The sequence below is a fragment of the Ceratotherium simum genome, chromosome 19 (assembly GCF_057802395.1).
Source record: "Ceratotherium simum simum isolate JZ-2026a chromosome 19, ASM5780239v1, whole genome shotgun sequence".
NCBI classification, from domain to species: domain Eukaryota; kingdom Metazoa; phylum Chordata; class Mammalia; order Perissodactyla; family Rhinocerotidae; genus Ceratotherium; species Ceratotherium simum.
The window spans coordinates 31,166,055-31,187,066 of record NC_141918.1 but is presented as its reverse complement, the minus strand read 5'-3'; the positions used below and the strand labels follow the sequence as shown (position 1 = coordinate 31,187,066).

Genomic DNA, 21,012 nt, shown 5'->3' with positions numbered 1-21,012 from the left:
ATCGTTGGACGATTTCATCAACGAATGAACATCATAGAGTGTACTTACACAAACCTAGATGGTAGAGCCTACTATGCACCTAGGCTGTATGGTACTAATCTCATGGGACCACCGTCGTATATGTGGTCCGTTGTTGACAGAAACATCATGACCGTATAGAATAGGCACACAATAAATGTTGGCTGAAGAAGTAAATGAACCATCCTCCTGGAACAGTCCTCTCTTCCCCTCCGCCAATTCAAATACTTAACACCCTTTATGTGAGTGCTATAGCTTCCATGAAGCATTTTAAACCTACTCACATTTGCTAAGACTTAACCTTACTTGTATCCAGGCAGAACCTACTGCTTGTGGGACAAGACCTAGAATTTTTGGGGAGGATGGCTTCTAATTAAGTTTCTAAAACTCATACTTTCTATAAGAGGAAACCAATCAGTAGAAGGCACAACTTTAACATTCAACTAATTTAATTTTTAAAAATTATTAAAAATTTTTAAGTAGTATTTAATAAAGAATTTACCTTCCCCCACCCTTTCTGTACATACATATCCTTTATTACCAGTCCAAAAATTAGTAGTCTTCCTATTCTAACTCTCAAATAGCTGTCATTGCTAAAGTGATTCACCACTTACAAACAGAAGGGAACCCTAATCCAGCAGGAAATGCTTAGAGTCATAAACCACGACCTGAATATCACAATGTTTATATTTGCTGGGTGCGGCCCATCCTGTGTGACTCTTCATTGAATGTACTGGCTGGGAGTATGGGGGAGAGCGGGGGTGGGGTGAGGGTGGGGGTGGAACCACTGGGAACGTGCAGCCAACCCTTCAGGGTGGGATACCCCAGTGTCCTTGGGGCTGGTGCAAGTGCAGGTGTAATAAGCCAGCCCATCTAAGGGTTCCACCACCAAGTACAGGAGAGGGGGGTCTCCAGTCTTCTCTTCCCGCTTTAGATGTGCAGGGGTTTGAAGACAATCTAATTTTTCCAAAAGTGATTCTGAAATTGAACACACAAAATCAGCTCTTTTAGTTCCACAAACCGTCCAAACACTCATCCACCTGTAAGGTGTGACCAGAACATGCAGGTGACACAGACGGGGGCCAAGAAGCAACCAACACACCAGTGCAACAGAGGAAGGAAACCAAGAAGGAACTGAAAGGAGGGTCTCGAGGGTGGGTCCAAGATTGACAAGAGACATAAGACCTTCGTGAGGTCAGCGATCCGGCCAGCAGCGCAGATTCAAAGTGGAGTAAGGTAAATCCGCATTTTATAGGGCTCGGGTGGCCCACATCCCCCTGAGCAGCCTGCACCTGCACTGCGGTGATAAGGGCCTGGGGCTCCCTACCACGAGGCCCACCCCGGCCAGCAGGGTGACCTGAGGGAAACTTGATGGGCTGGGCTGAGAGTGCTTTGGCTTGAGGCATCATTTTTTTTTTTTTTTTTTTGTGAGGGAGATCAGCCCTGAGCTAACATCTGTGCTAATCCTCCTCTTTTTGCTGAGGAAGACTGGCTCTGCTAACATCTATTGCCAATCCTCCTCCTTTTTTTTCCTTCCCCAAAGCCCCAGTACATAGTTGTATGTCATAGTTGCACATCCTTCTAGTTGCTGTATGTGGGACGCGGCCTCAGCATGGCCAGAGAAGCGGTGCGTCGGTGCGCACCCGGGATCTGAACCCCGGCCGCCAGTAGCAGAGCATGCGCACTTAACCGCTAAGCCACCGGGCCGGCCCTGAGGCATCATTTTTAGTTAAGAAAAGGGAAACCTTCTAACAGGTCTATCAGTCAGCATATATTTTCTGATTACTTATAGATACGTTGGGCTGTACGGCTTTCTGATCATTTCTGAAAATACAAATGACCAATGGAAGAGCCAACTAATTACAGTAACGTACACACAGGGAGGCCGGTGAAAATGAATTAAAAATTTTGACCTCAGAACTCCTAGACTCCTATCTCTGGCCTCTTCTTGGCCATTAATTTCCCTGAGGAGTTAAATCAAATACTCCACACAGACATGAATGCTTAAAAAAAACTTATGGTCCCGACTTCTTTCATGAGAGAGAAAGGGAAGGAGGAGAGAGAAGGGGTAGGGGGAGACAAGACATACTGATATGCAAACCTTCAACCAAATCAAGACTGGCAATTAAAGTTTATCTTTCAGAAACACTGGAATTACCCTCTGAGGTCTTCATGACTAAGTAATTCTCATCCCTTAAAAAAGGAATATCACAGATTTTAGCAAAAAAGAGGTTTATAGAAAACCACAGAAATTCTAGGATTCCAGAGTAAGGCCCACGTCTATTACCAAGAGAGAAAGAAAGAAAACGCAACACCTGTAACCAAGCGCACCGCAGCTCTTCACTGAGGCAGTGGTGTATTTCAGCTCCAGGCCTGGCCCCACTTCTTTGGGAGGAAAGCTCCTGGAGAAGAATGGCCCATTTTCTCTGGGTTTTCACTGAACTTAGAGTTGGAAGAGATCTTAAGGCTACAGCGACATACTTTCTGAACCCCAAATTGTGTCATGTTAGCCAGAAAGGGGGTAAACCACTGGCTCTCCTTTGTGTGTGTGTGTGGGGGCGGTGTCCACGGCTAGATCACTGCCAGCATCGTGCTATTTATTGTGTGGTAATCTTTCTGTTCCTGGAACAGCTCTTTATTTCTCTGTGTGGCTTGGGATGGCCTGGTAGTGGGAGGGGGAAGATCAGATTCCAGGCCCCCTCCCAACAGAAGAGGCTACACTCTGAGGTAGCAGAGAAGGGGAAGGGTGAGGCTTCTCCCTCGACACAGCTGCCATCAGCCCCTGGGGAGATCGACAGGCACCCTAAGAGCTGAGGCCAGACAGCTCAGACTTCTCAGGCAACCCTTTCAAGACGCTAAGGAAACACTTGGGGTACCACATACAAACCTCCTCCTTCCATCTGTGGCAGAAATTCCCTCTGTTAGTGAAAAAATAGCCTCTCTCATGGGTACCCCCAAGATGGTAAGGCAGGACTTCTAGGGGACATCAAAGGTTTCACACAACAGGCAACTTTTTTGATAAAAAGAAATCTGATTGATTCTGGTTTACTGAGGAAAGTATTCATTCTGCCAATAGTGTAAGATTGGCTTGGCTGCTTCCTTTATTCTGTATTAACCTCTGGAGCCGATTTAAAAAACAGTAAACAATAAATAACTTTTTAAAAAGTTGCCAAAGCAAATTAGCCCATATCAGAGCTAGTGTGAGCTAAGTTTTCATTTTAACCCAATATTACAGATAAGCAAACTGAGACTCAGAGAGATGAGTGACTTGGCACAAAGCCATGAAAACAGCAGCCTTCTGCTACAAATCCCACAGCCCCTCTGCCATATCACACAGACGTTATTTAACTTGGAGTGGGTTGCAGGGGAGGCTTTTTTCAACCACAGTTCCCCTCAGAGCAGAGCCCCAGGAACAGGGAGCTGAAGTGGGTGGCTGGCTCACGTCCAACAGAGATGAATCCGCTCTAGAAATCAAACATAAACTAGAGCAAGCGTCCTGCAGGGCTTTTAACAGAAATCAGCATCTGGATTTAGTCTGAACTCTGCCCCATCAGCATGGAGCTCCTGACGTGCAGGGTCTATGTTTTTATCCCCCAAACAGGCAGAATAGACCACGTGTTAATGGAACAGGACACCTCAAAGCAGGGTTGTCCCAAAAACCAGGCACGTAAGGTTGCCACACATCCATTGGTCCTATGCTCCAATCTTGCAGGTAAGGCAGTCTTTTCCTCTATGACGAATGATCAACACCACCACCACTGCCACCACCTTCCCAACCAGGCCATGCATTCCTTGAGGGGGAGGACCCTATTTTATTTAACTCTATCCCCTGTGCCTCATGCACTCAGGTACACAACAAATGAATTATGTTTAATGAATTCAGGCTTTTCTGGAGCACTTCTGCCAAGGTGGGGCCTACCATTTTGCCAGGCAGCTAGCTCATCCAAGAGCAGAATCCATGCCATGGCCGAGAAAAGCTTGATATATGACAAAGCTGTACAAAAAACTCAACAAGAATCAAGAGGAAAAAGGCAAAGAATCCATAGTTGCCAAGCGGGCTCTCGACTCCTTTCAGCAACATCTAGGGCAGGATTTCTTTACAGGGTTCCATAGAACGCTGGTTCTATGGTTTCTCAAAGAAAAAGGATTTGACTTCAAATCCTTATTGATGTCAAAAGACATCAAATAAATTTAGGAAACACTGCAATCCTACCCAAGAAGGTTTATTATGTATATTAACTTTTAAGGCTCTGAGAAGTCCTGTTGGAAATAACCCTATTTCACTTTAACATGGCATACTTCAAACTTATTTGACCACAGAACCCATTTTCCACTTAACACCCTTGAATATCCTGAGGATGTACTATTCTGTGAAACACTGATCTACAGGACATCTAAATGTGTGAAGTGTCTCTAATTCGCAAAACAAAATTTCAATTCATTTTAGTTTTTAAAACTTTAAACTTCAAAACAATTTGCAGGATGGAGGAAAACAATGTTTTGAAATCAAATGAACACACCAACAAAACCCAGGGGAAGTAGGTGATGTCTCTTGGAAGGTGGAGAATCTCCATCTTGGAACGAAAATCCAGTGCTAAAACCTGTGTCTCCAAGTCCGGGACGAGAAAGCAGTCAGCAAATATCCTTCCACCTGCCCCAGGGCCAAGGTGGACCTCTGGCAGGCCAATCTCTTTGGCGATGGCACAGAAGTGGATCCCAACAGGCCCCTTTTTCCATCTCTATACAGAAAGGTCACCTGTGAGAAGCACAGGGGGTGCCTGGGGAAGACTTTACTTGTACAAAACTTTATTTACAAGATATTGAATATTGAGCATTAGGAACACTCTACAAAGAAGCATTTAATAGGAGCTTAAAGTTCACAAGAATTACCAGTAGTAATTCTGATGATTTTCACCCCAATTTATTTACGCTCCACATATGCTCTGCGGCCAAAAGAGACCTTCCAGAAAGCCATTTATATATGCAACTACTTTAAGTAAGAGCCACTCAGGCTCTGTCCCCATGCTTAGCAGGCTGGCCAGAGGTGACCACAGGCACGTTAAAAACCCCACAGGCCCAGGAAGAACAGCCGTGGTGCTGGTTGTCACTACTTTCCAGGGAGAAGAATGTATGGAAGGAGTGCACCAGCCTCTGCACAGAAACCCCTTTGCACAGCTGTGTCAATTTTCCTTTACGGTTGTCAACACTAGAAAGATCCAGACAGCCATTTTCTTCATGAATGACAGTTGAGACTTCAGGCTTTTTAAAAAGAATAACGATTCCTGCAGGTGCAGAATTCTTGAGGCTGGCGTATTGTAACCAAAGACTAGACTACAGTCCCAAGTACAAGTAACACAGTATATTCTCCACAGAATATGTACAGATTCATATTTACCATACATTACATTCCCTAAAACAGAAATATCTACATCAAGAAAAAACATGGCATAAATAACTTAGATTGTCTGTATTTGATTAAATCAGAATTAATCTTATCCCCCAACGTGAATCTTTAAAGACATAACAGAATCACAGCAGTCAAACATCAGTCCAACAAGCATCAAAGACTTCCTCCTTTTGGGAAGTAGCCTGCGTATAAATTCCACATGGCCTCCCACACTAGTATACCACTATCTCGTTATGGCTCCATCTCACAGACAGAATGTTAGGTTTCAGGTTTACAATTATACATACTATGCATCTTTAAAACTCTATGAGTCTGTCCTCTTATGACAGATGAGAAACCTACTGTTCTAAGAGATTCATCAGTGATGTGGCCAGTGGCAGAAACAGGAAGAAAACTGCCCCTCTCCTCTCCATCTGGGTTTTCCTGGTTGATGGTTTCCAATCCTTATCATCAAGCAGCTGGAACAACTAAATACTGGGCTGCTCCCTAACGGGGTTTCCAAATGCCAAAGGATGAAGACGAATGAAAGAACTTGTGAATTTAGGCATCTTTTGACAATAAAATTACGGTGAGACTGAAGCTGCTTTCTCTCCGAGAGGACACACATGTCAAACTGAGGAGGGCTCACTGGAAGCTCAGCCTTGCAACCACCACCCTAGCTCACAGACATCTATGCTTTCAATTTGTGCACCAAGTATATGCATCAAGCTTTATGAGTCCCTGAGAGAAGAAAGTGCCCTTCACACCCCAGTAACTGGCACTCATAAAAAGGTATGGTTATTTTTTTCTTTTCTGATAGACCCAGAGGTCAAAGGCTTTTACACATGGTCTAAAATGAATGACACGTGTGAAACACCCAGCCCCCAGAGAAGCTCCCCACCACAGCTCTCCGGCAAAACTGTCTGTCACTTGGACAGAACTGCTCCATTAACTTCACAACAAGACGGCTCCAATTCAGGGTTACGTGACCGTCAGTGAGCAAGCCAGGAAGTGAGTCTGGAGAATACCATGACTACTGGTTTAAAAAAAAAAAACAACAAACCAAGAGAGTCATTATAGAACAACTCTTTGGGAAGCTGGGGTGCTTAATTTGGGAGAAGCGAGGCCTGCGATTGCAACCTCAGGCCTGTTGTGTGAATTCAGGAGAGAGTCTTCAATAAAGTGATAGCCACAAGTTAAGTTTAAAAGCAAAGAATGTACTTCAGGCCACCGTGCTCCTGGCTGTTCAACGGAGCAATTCATTCCAGAGTGAAAGAGAAATCCTAAACCCAGAAACCAGACCCCCTCGAAACCCATCACTGTCTTTAGGATGCTTCCACTCTTGCTCTGGTCATACTGAACTAGTTCACATTCAGGAAAATTTGATGACTTCTCATTTTTAATTGAAGAAATATCTTCTTAAAACAACATCCTCCAAAATGTTCTGAGAAAAAGATGACTAAATGACCTACGGTTTCATAAGGGCATAATAATCAAATGCATTATCCCAAAAGTAGTCACATTATCAAAATAATAATAATATTATCAAAATATTTAATAATAATTAAACATGTTTTAAAAACTTAAGTATTTAAATCTCCCTTAAGTATTTTTATACAACCCTTTAGGATTATACATATACAAGACAGGTCTGCCATTCAACTAAAAGTAAAACAGTCACTTGAAAAATCAGACGAAAATTGATAGTACATTTCCTTCTGAACTTATTCTTTTCAACGAACTAGAAAGTGGCCTCCTTACAACTACACCAAAATTAAAACTTACTTGTGCCTTTAGAAACCATAATCGAATTCCTCTTATTAAAGGAAGATAAACTATTTATTCTTCTAAAAGCCAAATAATCTAAATTTCTCCCCACCAGTCTCCACCAGTCGCAGCTCTGGAGTAGTACTAAACAGCCAGCATGAAGTGTGTCACCCTATTCAGCTCCCACGGCAGTCTTTTTACCATCTCAAGGGCAATTAAATGACTGAAAACAGATGTCTGAGGTCTGTTAAGGGCCTGCGTCTGCCTGGGAAAGCAGAGAAGCTTCAGCACCACTACACTCTTGACATTGCGCTTTCCACAACCACCGGTGAGCTGGAGTGAGTCACCGTAGGAGACCCTGGTAATTCCCTCACTGGGGCGGAGGGTTACACAGGCCCAGGTTTCTGTGCCTTGGAATCCCATTTCTCTTTTATGCCATTTAAAGAAGGGTGTAAGGAGCTTGCTGAGATTAAGAAAAAGAAAAAAGGAGCTGGGGCACAGAACAGAGCCTGTGGACGTGGGAGGGCCTGGGGGTGCAAACCTGTCAGCAGAAGACCCCAGTGTTCATCTTACTTCTTGAGGAGGAAAGTTTCAGGGCAAGCTTGTGTACTGTTACTCTGCCTCCGGTTGAGAGCATTTCCTATTTTTTACCATCTCAAGGAAATTAGGAGGAACTATTATGGTTCAAGCCATGCAAGAAATATGGATTCAGAGTCTTAGCTGTGTGACCCTGGGCAAGCTACTTAACCTCTCTGGGTTCCCTGCTTAATCATCTGTCAGTATGTTTACCTAATTACACCATACATGTTTCGGCCCACTGCAGTTTTACAAAGCACTTGCACATACTTCAGGGCATTTGATCCTGCAAAAACCCTGTGAAGTAACAGGGGCTATTATTCTCATTTTCTACAAATGGAAATCAAGGCTCAGAGGCGAAGTGACACACTCCCGACGGCAGCCAGAAAGCAGAAGTGGGACTGAGCCCTCTACTTCTGATTCCAATCAAATGCTCTTCTTACCACATCATGTGGCCTGGTTGCTCTGGTTCCAATAGTTTTAAAATGCCACAACTTTAAAAACCTCTGTCACCATTCACAACCCATGTCACTCTGCTGGGAACCTGACGTCATTTATACGTTGGGGAACAAGAAGCACATGAGTAAGTGCTCTCTCACAGAAAAACTCCTGTTTTCAATTTAACTCTTTTTTTCTTTTAACTGCGTAGATGCTGAGTGCTAACTAAGAAAGATGCTTACTACCACGGTGAAGAATCTACCAGATCTCGCTTCTGGTGGAAATACCCATGTATGAAAGAGCCCAGAATACATATTCTACAGGTAAATTCGAAGTACCTGCAAATCGTTACTTGACTGGAAAAAAGGATGGAGAAACCACAACACAGAGGATCGACAACGGCAGTGTTGGTTGGGCCTGAGAGTCTCAGGAAGTCCTTTGGCTGGGTCCTTAACCTTGAAGTTTGTGTGACTTAAGGTCCCCCTTCCTCCCCTTCCCTTCCACCCTCATCCATCCATCAAGTAGGGAGACCTGTGACATAGGTCAGCAAGGGCGACTGGATACAAAGAAGAAAGAAATCTCTGAAATGTGTGTAGTGTGTTCTTTTCACTGGCAATAAAATTCCTGAGCTGTCAGCAAATTGTGGGGAGGGGCACCTGACAGCCCTATTTGTTTTGCAGGTAAAACTTGGAGATGAACTGGTTGGCGGCAGCCATGTTACTGTGCACCACCGCTCCACGGTTCTCAAATTCTCAATGTGGAGTCAAGTTCAAAGTAAATAAAAGACAGCCTCCCCCAACCATCCCCACTGGGTTATCATGCCATAGCACTGGGCACTGACCTGCTTTGCCCACTTCCCCTCTCCTCAGTGATCCTTCAGCCTGGCACCCAGCTCTGAGATGAGGCCTGCTTAGCACCAGTGAAGCTCCCCACGTTCAAACCAACAACGTTCTGTGTGGAGATGAGGGAATCAAAGTTAAAATCCAACCCATCAGCATCCATGAGTTCACTACGGATAATGGACTCCATGTCACATTCCAAGCTCCCATTGAACATGTCCAGGTCCAAGTCGCTGGGGAACTTCTCATGGCCCATGACGGGAAGGTTTGCACTAGTTGAGTACAAGGAGGAGCCTGAGAGAGAGTCTGAGAGGGTTTGCATAGACTGGCTGACAGACTGCTGCTGGTGTTTGGCTGACCCAAGGCTGCTGGAGTCGCTCAAGCCCATGTTGCTGACGGAATTCGACAAGGCACGGCTGCCACCGAGAGTGCCCTGGGTTTGGTGCTGGTGGTGGAGCAAGTTCTGATTGACCAAACTCCCTTGGTTAGGCTGGGCGGCAAAGGACATCATTGGGTCATTGCGAAGCATCACGTTCCGGCGGGAGTTCTGGGCAGACACAGCGGTGCTGGCCTGAGACATCAAGGGGTCTGACTGGGTCATCATGACATCACTGTGGCTGAGTGAGTCCGAAGTGAGCAGGTCCTGGAGTGTCTGGTTGCCATAGTGTGACATGGAAGAGAAGGTAGCTGGCTTGTTCTCTTGGATGGTCTGCATGGGAGACTGACGCAGAGAATTCAGAGACGAGGGTCCGAACACCGTGCTGTTAAAGGAGCTGGTGGGAGAGCCCAGGCCGGAGCCCTTGGTGGTGTATGGGAAGCTAGAGCTCCGCTGCATGAGCCCTCCGGGGGGCGATGGCTGGGACGATGGGAGCGTGATGTTATCCAGCAGGTCATCCATGAGGTTGTCAGCCAGCCCATCATTCAGATTCATGGTGCCCGCCATGTCGGTCAGCCGTGGCAGCTCCACGGTGCATGGCTTGCTTACAGAGGGTGAGAGGCTGGCTGAGCTGCTGTAGAGCATGGGGGAAAGTGGCGCATCATCATCCTGGACATCATCCAACTCTGTGCTTGCCAGGATGGGTGACAGGCGGCCGCTGACTGTGCTGGCATTGGAATTGGTGCGTGAGCGGAAGTCCGTCCATGCATCCAGCTCATCGCTGCTGCGTGATGTGGGGCTGCCAGGCCACTTGGAGAGCTGGGAGGGACTGTCGTCTGCTGACTCGGGGGCTGTCTGCAGGGCTGCCTTCTTCTTGGCTGCACGGCCACGGCTCTTGGTGTACTTGTTGCTGTTGTCCATGGAGACGGCCCGCCGCCGGGGTGCCTTCCCGCTCTTCCCCCCATCAGGGTTGATGATCCACCAAGAGCTCTTGCCAGTCCCCTCATTCTGGACCCGCATGAACCGGCTATGCAGCGACAGGTTGTGCCGGATAGAGTTCTGCAGAGAGAAGGGAAAATGCAGAAGATGAGCCTGAATGTTGCAAACTGAGTACCGAGAAGAAACAGTTAATCGGACTCCTTATTTTTTAAAAACTCCTCAATTTCAGAGGCTTAAAAAAAAAAAAAAAAGACAAACAGCTGCAGGACCCGCCTTGGCTTGGAGTTAAATGACAACATTGTAAACGGCAAGTTTTATATTTAGGAGGTGGGTGATGGTTTCATATCCAGGAGATGCTGGGAATGTATAAGCTCACTGACATTGTTTTCCCCAAATTCCTAAGTTTTGCTGTCCTTTCTGTAATTGTATTTCCTATTCTGAAGTTCACACTTATAATTTATTACCACGCCACCCTCTCCCCGCACTTCGCCACACACCTCCCTGGCTCTAGGATAATGAATCACCCAGGGGCTATTTATTCTCTCATCGTCCCCTCTTCCACCAGCATAGAAGCAGCATCTACCTTTTCTTAACTTCTATGAACTCAGAACTGGAGTGCATTTTTAACCTATCCTTTCTATGATTCCATCTCCTCCTGCCACAATGTCATACCTGTCCGGCAGGCTTAAGGAAAAAATGGCAGCAATGACAGAAGAAGCAGGCAAATCTCCCATTCAGAAAAATTCCAAATAATTTATAGATACTCTCCCCTCAAGGCAATGTGGTCTGAGCATAGTTAACTTCCTTCCAAAGAGAACAGTACGAAAAGGCGGGAAAAGAGTTACTGTACACTGGAGAAAACCGACCAACACTCTTTCAGCCAGGTGACCAAGGGGAACATCAACAGGATAAGTCATGGTGATGACATGCATTCAAATAATGTGATGAAAATGGCACCTTCCTTCCAAAATCCATCACTCCAGTCTAACCAGGAGAAAACCAGACAAATCCCAATTAAGGGACATTTATACAATGCCTGTCCAGTATTCCTCAAGACTATCAGAGCCAAGAGGAGCCTACAGAAGCATGATGACCAAACATAATGTGGTATCCTGGGTGGGAGGTTGGAACAAAAAAAGGACATTAGGTAAAAATGAAGGAAATCTGAATAAACTAGGGACTTTAGTTAATAATAATGTGTCAATATTGGTTCATTCATTGTGACAAATGTACCAAGCTAACAGATGTTAACAATATGGGAAAACAATGTTGGGTATATGAGAACTCTCTGTTCTAGTTTTGCAACTTTTCTGTAAATCTGAAACTCTTCTAAATTAAAAGGTTTATTAAAAAAGAAAAGAGAGGGCCGGCCTGGTGGCACAAGCAGTTAAGCGCGCACGCTCCGCTGCGGCGGTCCAGGGTTCGCCGGTTCGGATCCCAGGCGTGCACCGATGCACCGCTTGTCAAGCCATGCTGTGGCGGCGTCCCATATAAAGTAGAGGAAGATGGGCATGGATGTTAGCCCAGGGCCAGTCTTCCTCAGCTAAAAAAGAGGAGGATTGGCAGATGTTAGCTCAGGACTGATTTTCCTCAGAAAAAAAGAAAAGAGAAATAGGGAAAAATAGCTTCAAAACACTAATGACTACACCCATCTTGCAAGAATCCTCCTCCTGGCTTGGTAGATAAGCCCAGTTGACAGCATGACCCAGATCCAGTCCCATCTCTGTCTGTGACCAACCATGTGACCTTGAGCAAATCATTTAACCCATCTGCAATAACTCCAGTTCTCCATCTTCATTACAGCCCTAATAGCATCCAAATCACCCCTCCCTGACAGGGATGACGTAAGGATGATATATGATAAGATACTTTAGGAGCCAGTCACGTACAAAATCAGGGTGTTCTTATGCTATTAAAAAGCACCGAGTCCCTGGTGGAGAGAGCTCACCGCCTGTGCGAGCTCCTTTTAATCTGTAAAATGCCTCACGTGGAATAAGAGAGAGGAGTCGATGGATTCTCCACATCTGGAACAGCACCTGCAGGCCAGATGAGTTTTTATTTGCAAGTTAAAGACATAAGATATTGCCTGATGCTGTGCATTAAATACGAACAATCCTAAAAGTTCCCATAGTTTTAAAAAAATTGGCAATCGCCAACTGTATTTATGTAGAAGATACAAATACATGTGTTCTACCAGAATGTTTTTAAAACACAGCAAGTCAGCGGGATGTTACCATAAGTAAATAACCCAAAATACTCACAGTACCTCCCACGTCTATGTTTCTGTGCAAGGAAGGCCTACAGTTCAGGCTGGGCAGTGAGCGTCAACAACCGTGGGTCAAAAGTTGGCATTTCTACGGTGGCCATAAAGATGCATTTGCGAGAAGCAAACAGGCAACAGGCCTGTATCTGATGAGACAAATGTTGCCCAGGAGACTATATATCCTGCTTCCCTTTCACTCATATGGTTCTTAAAAGAATAATGGCATCTCTACTAATGGTTCAGAAATTACATTTCTTTAAAAAGTAAAACACTGTCTCTATAAAATGGATTTGAAGCATGCTCTTAAAACTCACTTGGTGGGATTCACAAAGCAGGCAAGTGCAAGGTGGTTCTACTATTGAGTACTCACACGACTAGATATATTAAATAAAAACTTAAGCTTCATCTTCTTGGTGGAAAAATAGGCTGAGGCTATGTGGGGCCACGTGGACACTGGTCCAGTCACCCCCACCCTGGCCAGCCCCCTCTGCTCCAGATTTTGGAAAGAGTTCAGACCAACACTCAGAATTAACAATGACCAATCATAAGTATCCAGTTATCCTCCTTTTAAAAAGCATTTAGGGAACAATATTTCTTAAAAATGTATTTTTAATTTCACCAATTCCAAACTGAGGAAAAAAAAAAAGAAATAATTTAGAGATCTCCAAAATGCCCTGTATGAATTTTCTAATGGTCATCTATCACTACAACTCTAAACCCCGACAATGTATACGTGTAATTTTATAAAATGAGAAGCTACAATTGGTTAAAATTTGGAGATAAAAATTAAGCTTCTGTAAGGGTACATGGTAGAGGGGCTGGCATCCCCATACCTAGGAACAGATCTGCAGGGGTCAGAGCCCAGGCCCTAACTTCCAGGGTGAAGAATGGAGAGCCTGCCTGATTACAGCACCAGCAGGTACTGGGCCATAGGCTTTAGATTCATTGTCTCTAATCCTCATAACAAACCTGCAAAGTTGGCATCAGTGCCCTCATCATATATATTAAGACTCAGGCTGAGAGATGATATTAAATAACTCACACAAGGTCACACAGCTAGTGTCTATAAGAACCAAAGGTCTGTCACCAAATTATGTAGAAGTCATTGTTTAACCTATCTGTGCTAACATTTAAAGAAACAAACATTTATGAAAGAAGGATACAAAAGCACAATCTTATTACTGCAATTTTGTTTACAAAATAGTTAGGCGTAATAATTCGGTGGGTCTTTTCTAAAATTAAAAAAAAAAAAAAATTTAAAAGAAAGCCTGTCTTTCAGAAGAGCAAACCTATAAGTGAAGGCTCACTTGAGCAGATGCTTTCTTTGCTAAGGTGCCCACCACAGCATTCACTCTAAGGAGGGCAGTGGTTACCATTCTGAAACAAAACCCAACTTATTACACGGGTGATTAGCTTCGGTGTCCAATATTTGCTCGATTCTTGTTTTAGAGGTTATTAGTGGCAGAATACATTCCCTGAGGTATATTACCTACGCAACACTCAGACAGGTATTTCCAGTTACATTACTGAGACAACACAAACAGAAACTGTGCCACCACCATCCTCATAGTCCCCTTTCTTAGCAGCCTTCTATCCATACAGGCTGGCCAGCCTTCCATTTACAAAATCCATTATCTGAAGGCAGGGCATTGACAGAAGCTAACAAATATGGCCCCTCACTCTGACAAGGTCAGATGCCAGAACTGTATTCTGGTTTTCCTCATAGGTCGTGATTCTAATCACTAGCTTCTCTATCTAAATTTTGGTGAAGCAGGAAAAGGTAAATAAATAAATGCTGGATAAAATGTCAGAACTGCAATGTTTCCCCACACCTTCCCTGATGACAAAAACTAATGATGATATGATTTCTGTAAGATTTCAAACTGCTCCTCCCTCACCTCAATCCCAGGAATAAAGAAGTGGGATTTATAAAAATAGGCAAGCCAACTGTAAAATCCTCTTATGATTTATAGTTTAAGTTTTCTAAAGACCTCTCCATTAGGCTCTGTCAATTAGTCTCTAATGTACTATGTGTATTTTAAACTATAAAACTACCAGATTAAAAATATTCTATGGTTTTCCACTAATTCATATATCATCTTACCAAATAGTCTAAATTTCTAAGATTTTACATTAGTTTGGGGATTAGGAGCTGAAGGTAAAGGAGGAATGGTTTGATAGGACTAGAGTGGTTTTTCTGATCACATCTAAATACACATTTTGAAACACCTTGTGAGGCAGGCCAATGTTAATTGGCTGAAGTACCAGGGATGTGCTCTCCTTAAGGCTAAGGCGAAAAGGTAAATATTACCAACCAAGACTCCTATTGCTAGAGCTCAGGCCATTCTGTCATCAAGTTTACTAACTAAAGGCACCAAGAAGCAACTATAACCTCAACCCAAGACCATGTTGAATAGTTCCGGTTAGTCAAATCCACTACCAAGAAATCAGGATACTGATGAATTACAAGAAAGCACCATCTTTAGAAAGAAACTTGAGCTTCAGGGATAAATATACCAGTTTTTCTCCAACATGGATCCAAAGATTTAGGGAACCCTTAAAGCAACTCCATCACAACGTGTCTGAAGAGAGAGCAGAGATAAGAATACTCTTCATCTCATTTTTATGTCATTTTCTCTTTACTTACTTACTTTTTTTGGTGAGGAAGATTAGTCCTGAGCTAACATCTGTTGCCAATCCTCTCCTTGTTGCTGACAATGACTGGCTCTGGGCTAACATCCGTGCCCATCTTCCTCTACTTTATATGTGGGACGCCTGCCACAGTACGGCTTGATAAGCTGTGCATAGGTCCGCACTGGGGATCCGAACCTGCGAACCCCCGGCCACTGAAGCAGAGCGTGCAAACTTAACCACTATGCCACCAGGCCAGCCCCCTCAATCTTCTCTTTTACAAAACCATTTACACAGAAGCAAGCTCTGCTCTGGGACAGAAATTAGGTGTAGTTAATTAGTAACAACTGGCTAAATGGTGTCCTTTGTGATTGCAGTTGCAATTAGTGGCCTAATATTTCAAGGTATGTGCAGCAGTGTGTAGGAGGCAGCATGAGGCAACTCTCCTTCCACAGTCACGCTATGCTGACTGTGGTTCATGTGGGCCACAGGCTAGGGATCCCTTCGCTTGGCCCTCCTCGAAGAAATTAGCATCAAGATGACTGTACTCATCAGAATCTGGTAATTATTTTTCTTGCTATACTGAAGGCAGCTGTCTACTGCAAGATGCATTTATTGCTAATGCTAAAGTGCACACAGTGATTACATATACGCCAACTGGTTGTGAAGACAGATGGACCCAAAACAGATTAGATTAGGTGTTGGAGAGAAGCTGCCTGAAACGAAAAAGTATTCCACCAATACTTTACAAAGTGGATAATTCACACATGCATTTAAGGAGGCCAATGGAGGGAGGCAGCGTGATGCCAAAGAAAGACCACAGGCTTTGATGTCAGCCAGATCCGAGTCGGAATCCTGGCCCTGGCATTTGTCCTGCGACCTTGGGCAAATGACTTAACCTTGGTTGCCCCTTTCATAAAATGGGGATAAAAACACCCTCTCTGCCTAACTCTAGGATATTTGGAAAGAGTAAATGAAATTGCGCATGCAGAGTACTCATCGGAGTGCCAAGCACAAAAGAGGCTCTCAACTGTCAGATCCCACATACGGAAGCAGTGACATCACAAATGTTCACTTACTGTTTTCCGAGCATCATATACTTTAAGCCAAAAGGTGAGAGGGCGGCTCCTTCCAGGAAAAGATTTCAAACTCTTAAAAGAATTTCAAAGATGCTGTGCCAGTCAGGAGTAACTGGTAATTTCTTAACTGTTGCTACCCTGTGTCCGCTTCAGCCCCTTCCAAACCGTGTTTACCGTGTGGAGACTGTCCACCAACCCAGACACCAGATGCATGTGCTTCCCCTGGAACACAGAGAGGGTTTTGTCTGGAAGCAACATGTGGTATCAATTTATCTTTTTCAGCAACAGCAACAAGGAATCCACTGACTTTAAAAATAAAAAGGGAGTTGTGTAATTTAACTCTTAAAGGCTCTTGCCCTTTTCTTTTTTTTTTAAAAAGACAGCCCTTTCTTCTTTTTTTTTCTGCTGTCTCAAAAGCAGCAAAATGAGAATTATGGTTGTCAACACTCAAGCCAGACCCACTGCTTCCCACCAGGCAGACTGCAGGCGTCTCCCTGGTCCTTACGAGGGATTTCAGTGGGGACGATCTACAAAGGACCGCCTTTAAATACAGTACTCATCTACCTTGCACACAGGGCCAGCTTTGACTTATGGTATCATTGCTTTGACTTGTGGGCACTGACAATTCAGAACGAGGCTGCCAAATGCCTCAATTCTAATATGTGCACCTGCTGAACAGTAGATGATAAAGGTCACATGAAAAGCCCAACGGAAACCATGAGCCATGGGAGACCCAGGGAGCCGGGTGTCACAGCAGAGCAATGCAGATACAGCTTCAGGAGAGGGCCTGGGAAGCTGCCTTTGATTTACAGTCATGGGTCACTTAAAGAGGGGGATACGGTCAAGAAATGCGTTGTTAGGCAATTTCGTTATCGTGCAAACATCATAGAGCGTACTTACACAAACCTAGATGGAACAGCCTACTACACACCTGGGCTATAGGGTACTAACCTTGTGGGACCACCATCACATACATGGTCTGTCACTGACTGAAACATCGTTATGTGGCACGTGACTATATAATGACAGGCTCTTTCAAAGGCAGTTCTCTGGAAGAGGCCCTGATTTCTCTTAAGTATGTATTAATTCTTCACCCTGGCTGCCCATCAGAATCACCTGTGGAGACTTTCAACACTCACACCCCACTCCTAGGGGTTCTGATTCAATTGGTGTGGGTAAGGCCTGGGGAGAAGTATATTTTTAAAGCTCCCCAGATTATTCTAATGTGCAATTGGAGCTCAGAACCCCTGGAATTTCCCCCTTACATTTCCACTGTCTGAGAAGCTGATTCCAACCTAACGATTCCTAGTCTTCCCAGGTCTGGTGACACAGCACAGTTGTTATTCTTTAAGTCCAAATTTCCACCATTTAGAAGATAAGGATGAGAAAATTGGGGTCACAGATTAAAGCTGTGATTATACGTACAGAGTAAAATGGCGCATTAGAGCAATTTTTCAGATCACTGGGGTTCAGATATCTTTTTTTACAAAAAAAAAAAAAAAAAAGGCCAGGGGGAGGGTGAATGGTCCCTGCCCTTGCACTGCCTTGTGGACAGTCATCTTATTCTGCCCTGTGCCACTTCTCCACCCAACGTGGACAGAAAAGAGGGCATGTGGACTTCCATAAACCCAGGAATTGATATAGACTGAAGAAAGAATGGGTTGGAACAGTAATTGATCCCTGTAAATTTCAGGAGCCTCCCTGAATTAGCACTCAATCTCACACAATCCCTCGTATAGACTGTCCTTCAAGTAAAACACCAAGAAGAGTGGGTAAAAATAAACACTAAAAAAGCCATACCCCAATCCTGAGGTACTTAATAGCTTCCATTGTTAAGAATACAGTCAAGCATTACTTAAAGAACTTCTCTGAGAACCAAAGTACATATTCAGACAGCCTCAAGAACATTACTAACTATGATACATTCTGTTTCTCATTCCTCGACTGTGAAAAACACCACACCATTACACTCAGTGCAAAGACCCTTGGGTGGACGTTGCAAAGGTACAAGTAGCACCACCATCTGAGGGAGAAGTGTGAGGGCTGGTCCTTCCCATGAGACAACTGCTAGAGTCTAGGTTTTAGCTGGCTTACCCTCTTCCACTAGATTTTTATCTCCTTTGGGCCTAACTTGTTCAAAAGCAGGTATAGAAAGCATGACAGCATAAAACAGACTTGCAATCAGAAACAGTTATTATTTCTGACTATATGGAATACCACCTCTAATAGCCAAATAAGCCTTTCAGACTGAGAAGAAACCTAAAATAAACATTCACATAAAGGATTGCACAATCAACCCTGATGTGTAAGACAAGTTCCAGGCTAGTTGCACTCTTACTCTTGTCTAAAGCAAGGAGAGTTTAAACCATTAAGGGACTTATTTAAAAGAGACGATGTTCTAAAATAAATATTGTCAGGAACTTGGCTGAAGGATTCAATTTTCAGCTAGAAACAAGATTTCCATGAAATTTGCTGATAATAATCCTCTAACCCACAGAGACCTCCTTTGAAAACTAACATTTGTCTCAAGTTTTCAGGCAGTATGCGACAGGTTGTGGTCCCTCATTAGGAGGAATAAAATCATCAACGTCATCTTGTGATGAGCATTATGAACCCAGTTTTTATCCAAGCAAAATGAGACGCATGAGGCTTTCTTAGGAAATGAAGGGCTGGGCAATTTGTCCTGCCCCCAAGTGAAAAACAAATCCTAGATGGGAAGCAAGTTCTCTTAAAGAGCATGAAAAAGATGGCTACCACTCTACTGCAGACAGTTTTGTTGAGTTTTCTCGTGTGGGTTTTATTTTCATATTAATTTTTTATTTTTTTCGTTTAGCAATCTTCTTTTCAAGCTCTTCCACAGCTGTCTCCACTCTTGGAGGGCAAGAGGGAACATTCCATTCCTCACAGCCAAACCTGCACTTCCGGCACACAGAGAACCCTGGCAGCCCTGCAACCTCTGCCCACACCCACTCCCTGCAGCACCCTGCCTCTCCCCCTAAACCCTCCCACTTCCAACCCCACGTCCGTCCTTCTCCCCACAGACTGAGGAAGCGGCAGCTCAGGCCATGGAGTCAAAAGAACGACAGTCCCCAGAAAGCAGGTTAAAGCTGCAGCATTTGAGGCCCTGCTCTCTTTCTCCAAGCTTCTTCCCTGATGTGATTGAATCTGTTTCCCCTTCCCACAGTGGCTCGGCAAACAGACGCTACTTAAATTCCCTTTTAACACCGTGCACAGCTAGCCACAAGAAATGGCTTCAAAGGGTTAAAAGCTGTGAAGTTACAGAACATTCTTGAAACTGACTATGCAAAGTAGAACAAAGTAGAACAGAAATAGTTTTGTTATTAACGTAATTTTCACTTAGATTTAAAAAAAATAAAGCTGCAAGTTTTTCCAGTTTGAAAACTTATTGTGGGTGGAAATGGGAGAATAAAAGGGCACTGGAAATACACATCCAGAATTCAGGAATACATCAGAGAATTTAATCACTTTCATGGCATTATATAAGTGATCAGGGCAGGAAGTTCAGTAAAAAATAATACTGGGAAAATGGAGAGATCTGTGAAACCCATCTAGTAAAAAGCAACCTTAACTTTACAGTGACAGAAACCGGGCACCAGAGATACAGGGATGTACGTGAATTCCATCAGCTAGTAAGTGGCAGCCGATCTGAGACAAACTCAGATCTCCTGGCCTTGAGGTGTAACAGTAATACCACTAAAAACAACATTAGGGGGCCGGCCCCGTGGCTTGGTGGTTGGGTGCGTGAGCTCTGCTACTGGCGGCTCGGGTTCCATCCCGGGTGCGCGCCGACGCACCGCTTCTCCGGCCCTGCTGAGGCCGCGTCCCACATACAGCAACTAGAAGGATGTGCAGCTATGACACACAACTATCTACTGAGGCTTTGGGGGGAAAAAATAAATAAATAAAACTATAAAATAAATAAATAAATAAATAAAAACAACATTAGGGCCAGCCCCGTGGCTTAGCTGTTGAGTGCCCGCGCTCCGCTGCTGGCGGCCCGGGTTCGGATCCCGGGCACGCACTGACGCGCTGCTTCTTCAGCCATGCTGAGGCTGCGTCCCACATACAGCAACTAGAAGGATGTGCAGCTATGACACACAACTAAGTACTGGGGCTTTGGGGGGGAAAATAAATAAATAAATAAAAATTATAAAAAAAACAAAAACAAAAAAACGTGAGTCCCAATGTCTGGATTCCCACACCAACTGAAGGGGTGAAGTGCAGGGAGCACAAAGGATGGATAATATCTATCATCTATCATCCACCCACCCACCCACCCACCATCCATCCATCCATCCATCTTCAGTCTGCCTTGTTTTCTAACTTGAGGAATAGAAGTCTGTCTCCTCTAACATATACTGAACTCTTTAAAACCAGATACCATGTCTTATTATAGCTTTGGCACCTAGCATGGGGCCTGGTCCACAGTAGGTGCTCAAAAAATATTTAATTAATCAATGAATTAGTGGGAAGGGGGCAACAGCCACAAAATAGATCTGAATTATACATTTAAATGAAATGTTATAAAACATGAGCTCAATGAACAATCCTCACATGAGTGAAGATGGAAGTAAGTTTCCATTGTAAAATGTGAGGAAGCACCTAGCTTGTTTTCAAGTTGACAAGTCTCATCTTTGGGTATTAACTTCAATTATACAACCCAATTTCTAAAAACAAGA

The 21,012-nt window shown here is 44.1% G+C and overlaps 1 protein-coding gene across 2 annotated transcripts in view; it reads right to left on the bottom strand.

Annotated features, from left to right (window-relative positions):
* Positions 1 to 21,012, bottom strand: part of FOXO3 (forkhead box O3) — a 125,011-nt gene that overhangs the window by 11,357 nt on the left and 92,642 nt on the right. For both annotated transcript variants that reach the window (XM_087443966.1, XM_087443967.1), the window contains exon 3: positions 9,027 to 10,459. In XM_087443966.1, coding sequence (XP_087300092.1) covers positions 9,062 to 10,459 — 1,398 coding nt within the window. In that variant the 3' untranslated portion in view covers positions 9,027 to 9,061. The remainder of the gene's footprint in view (positions 1 to 9,026; positions 10,460 to 21,012) is intronic.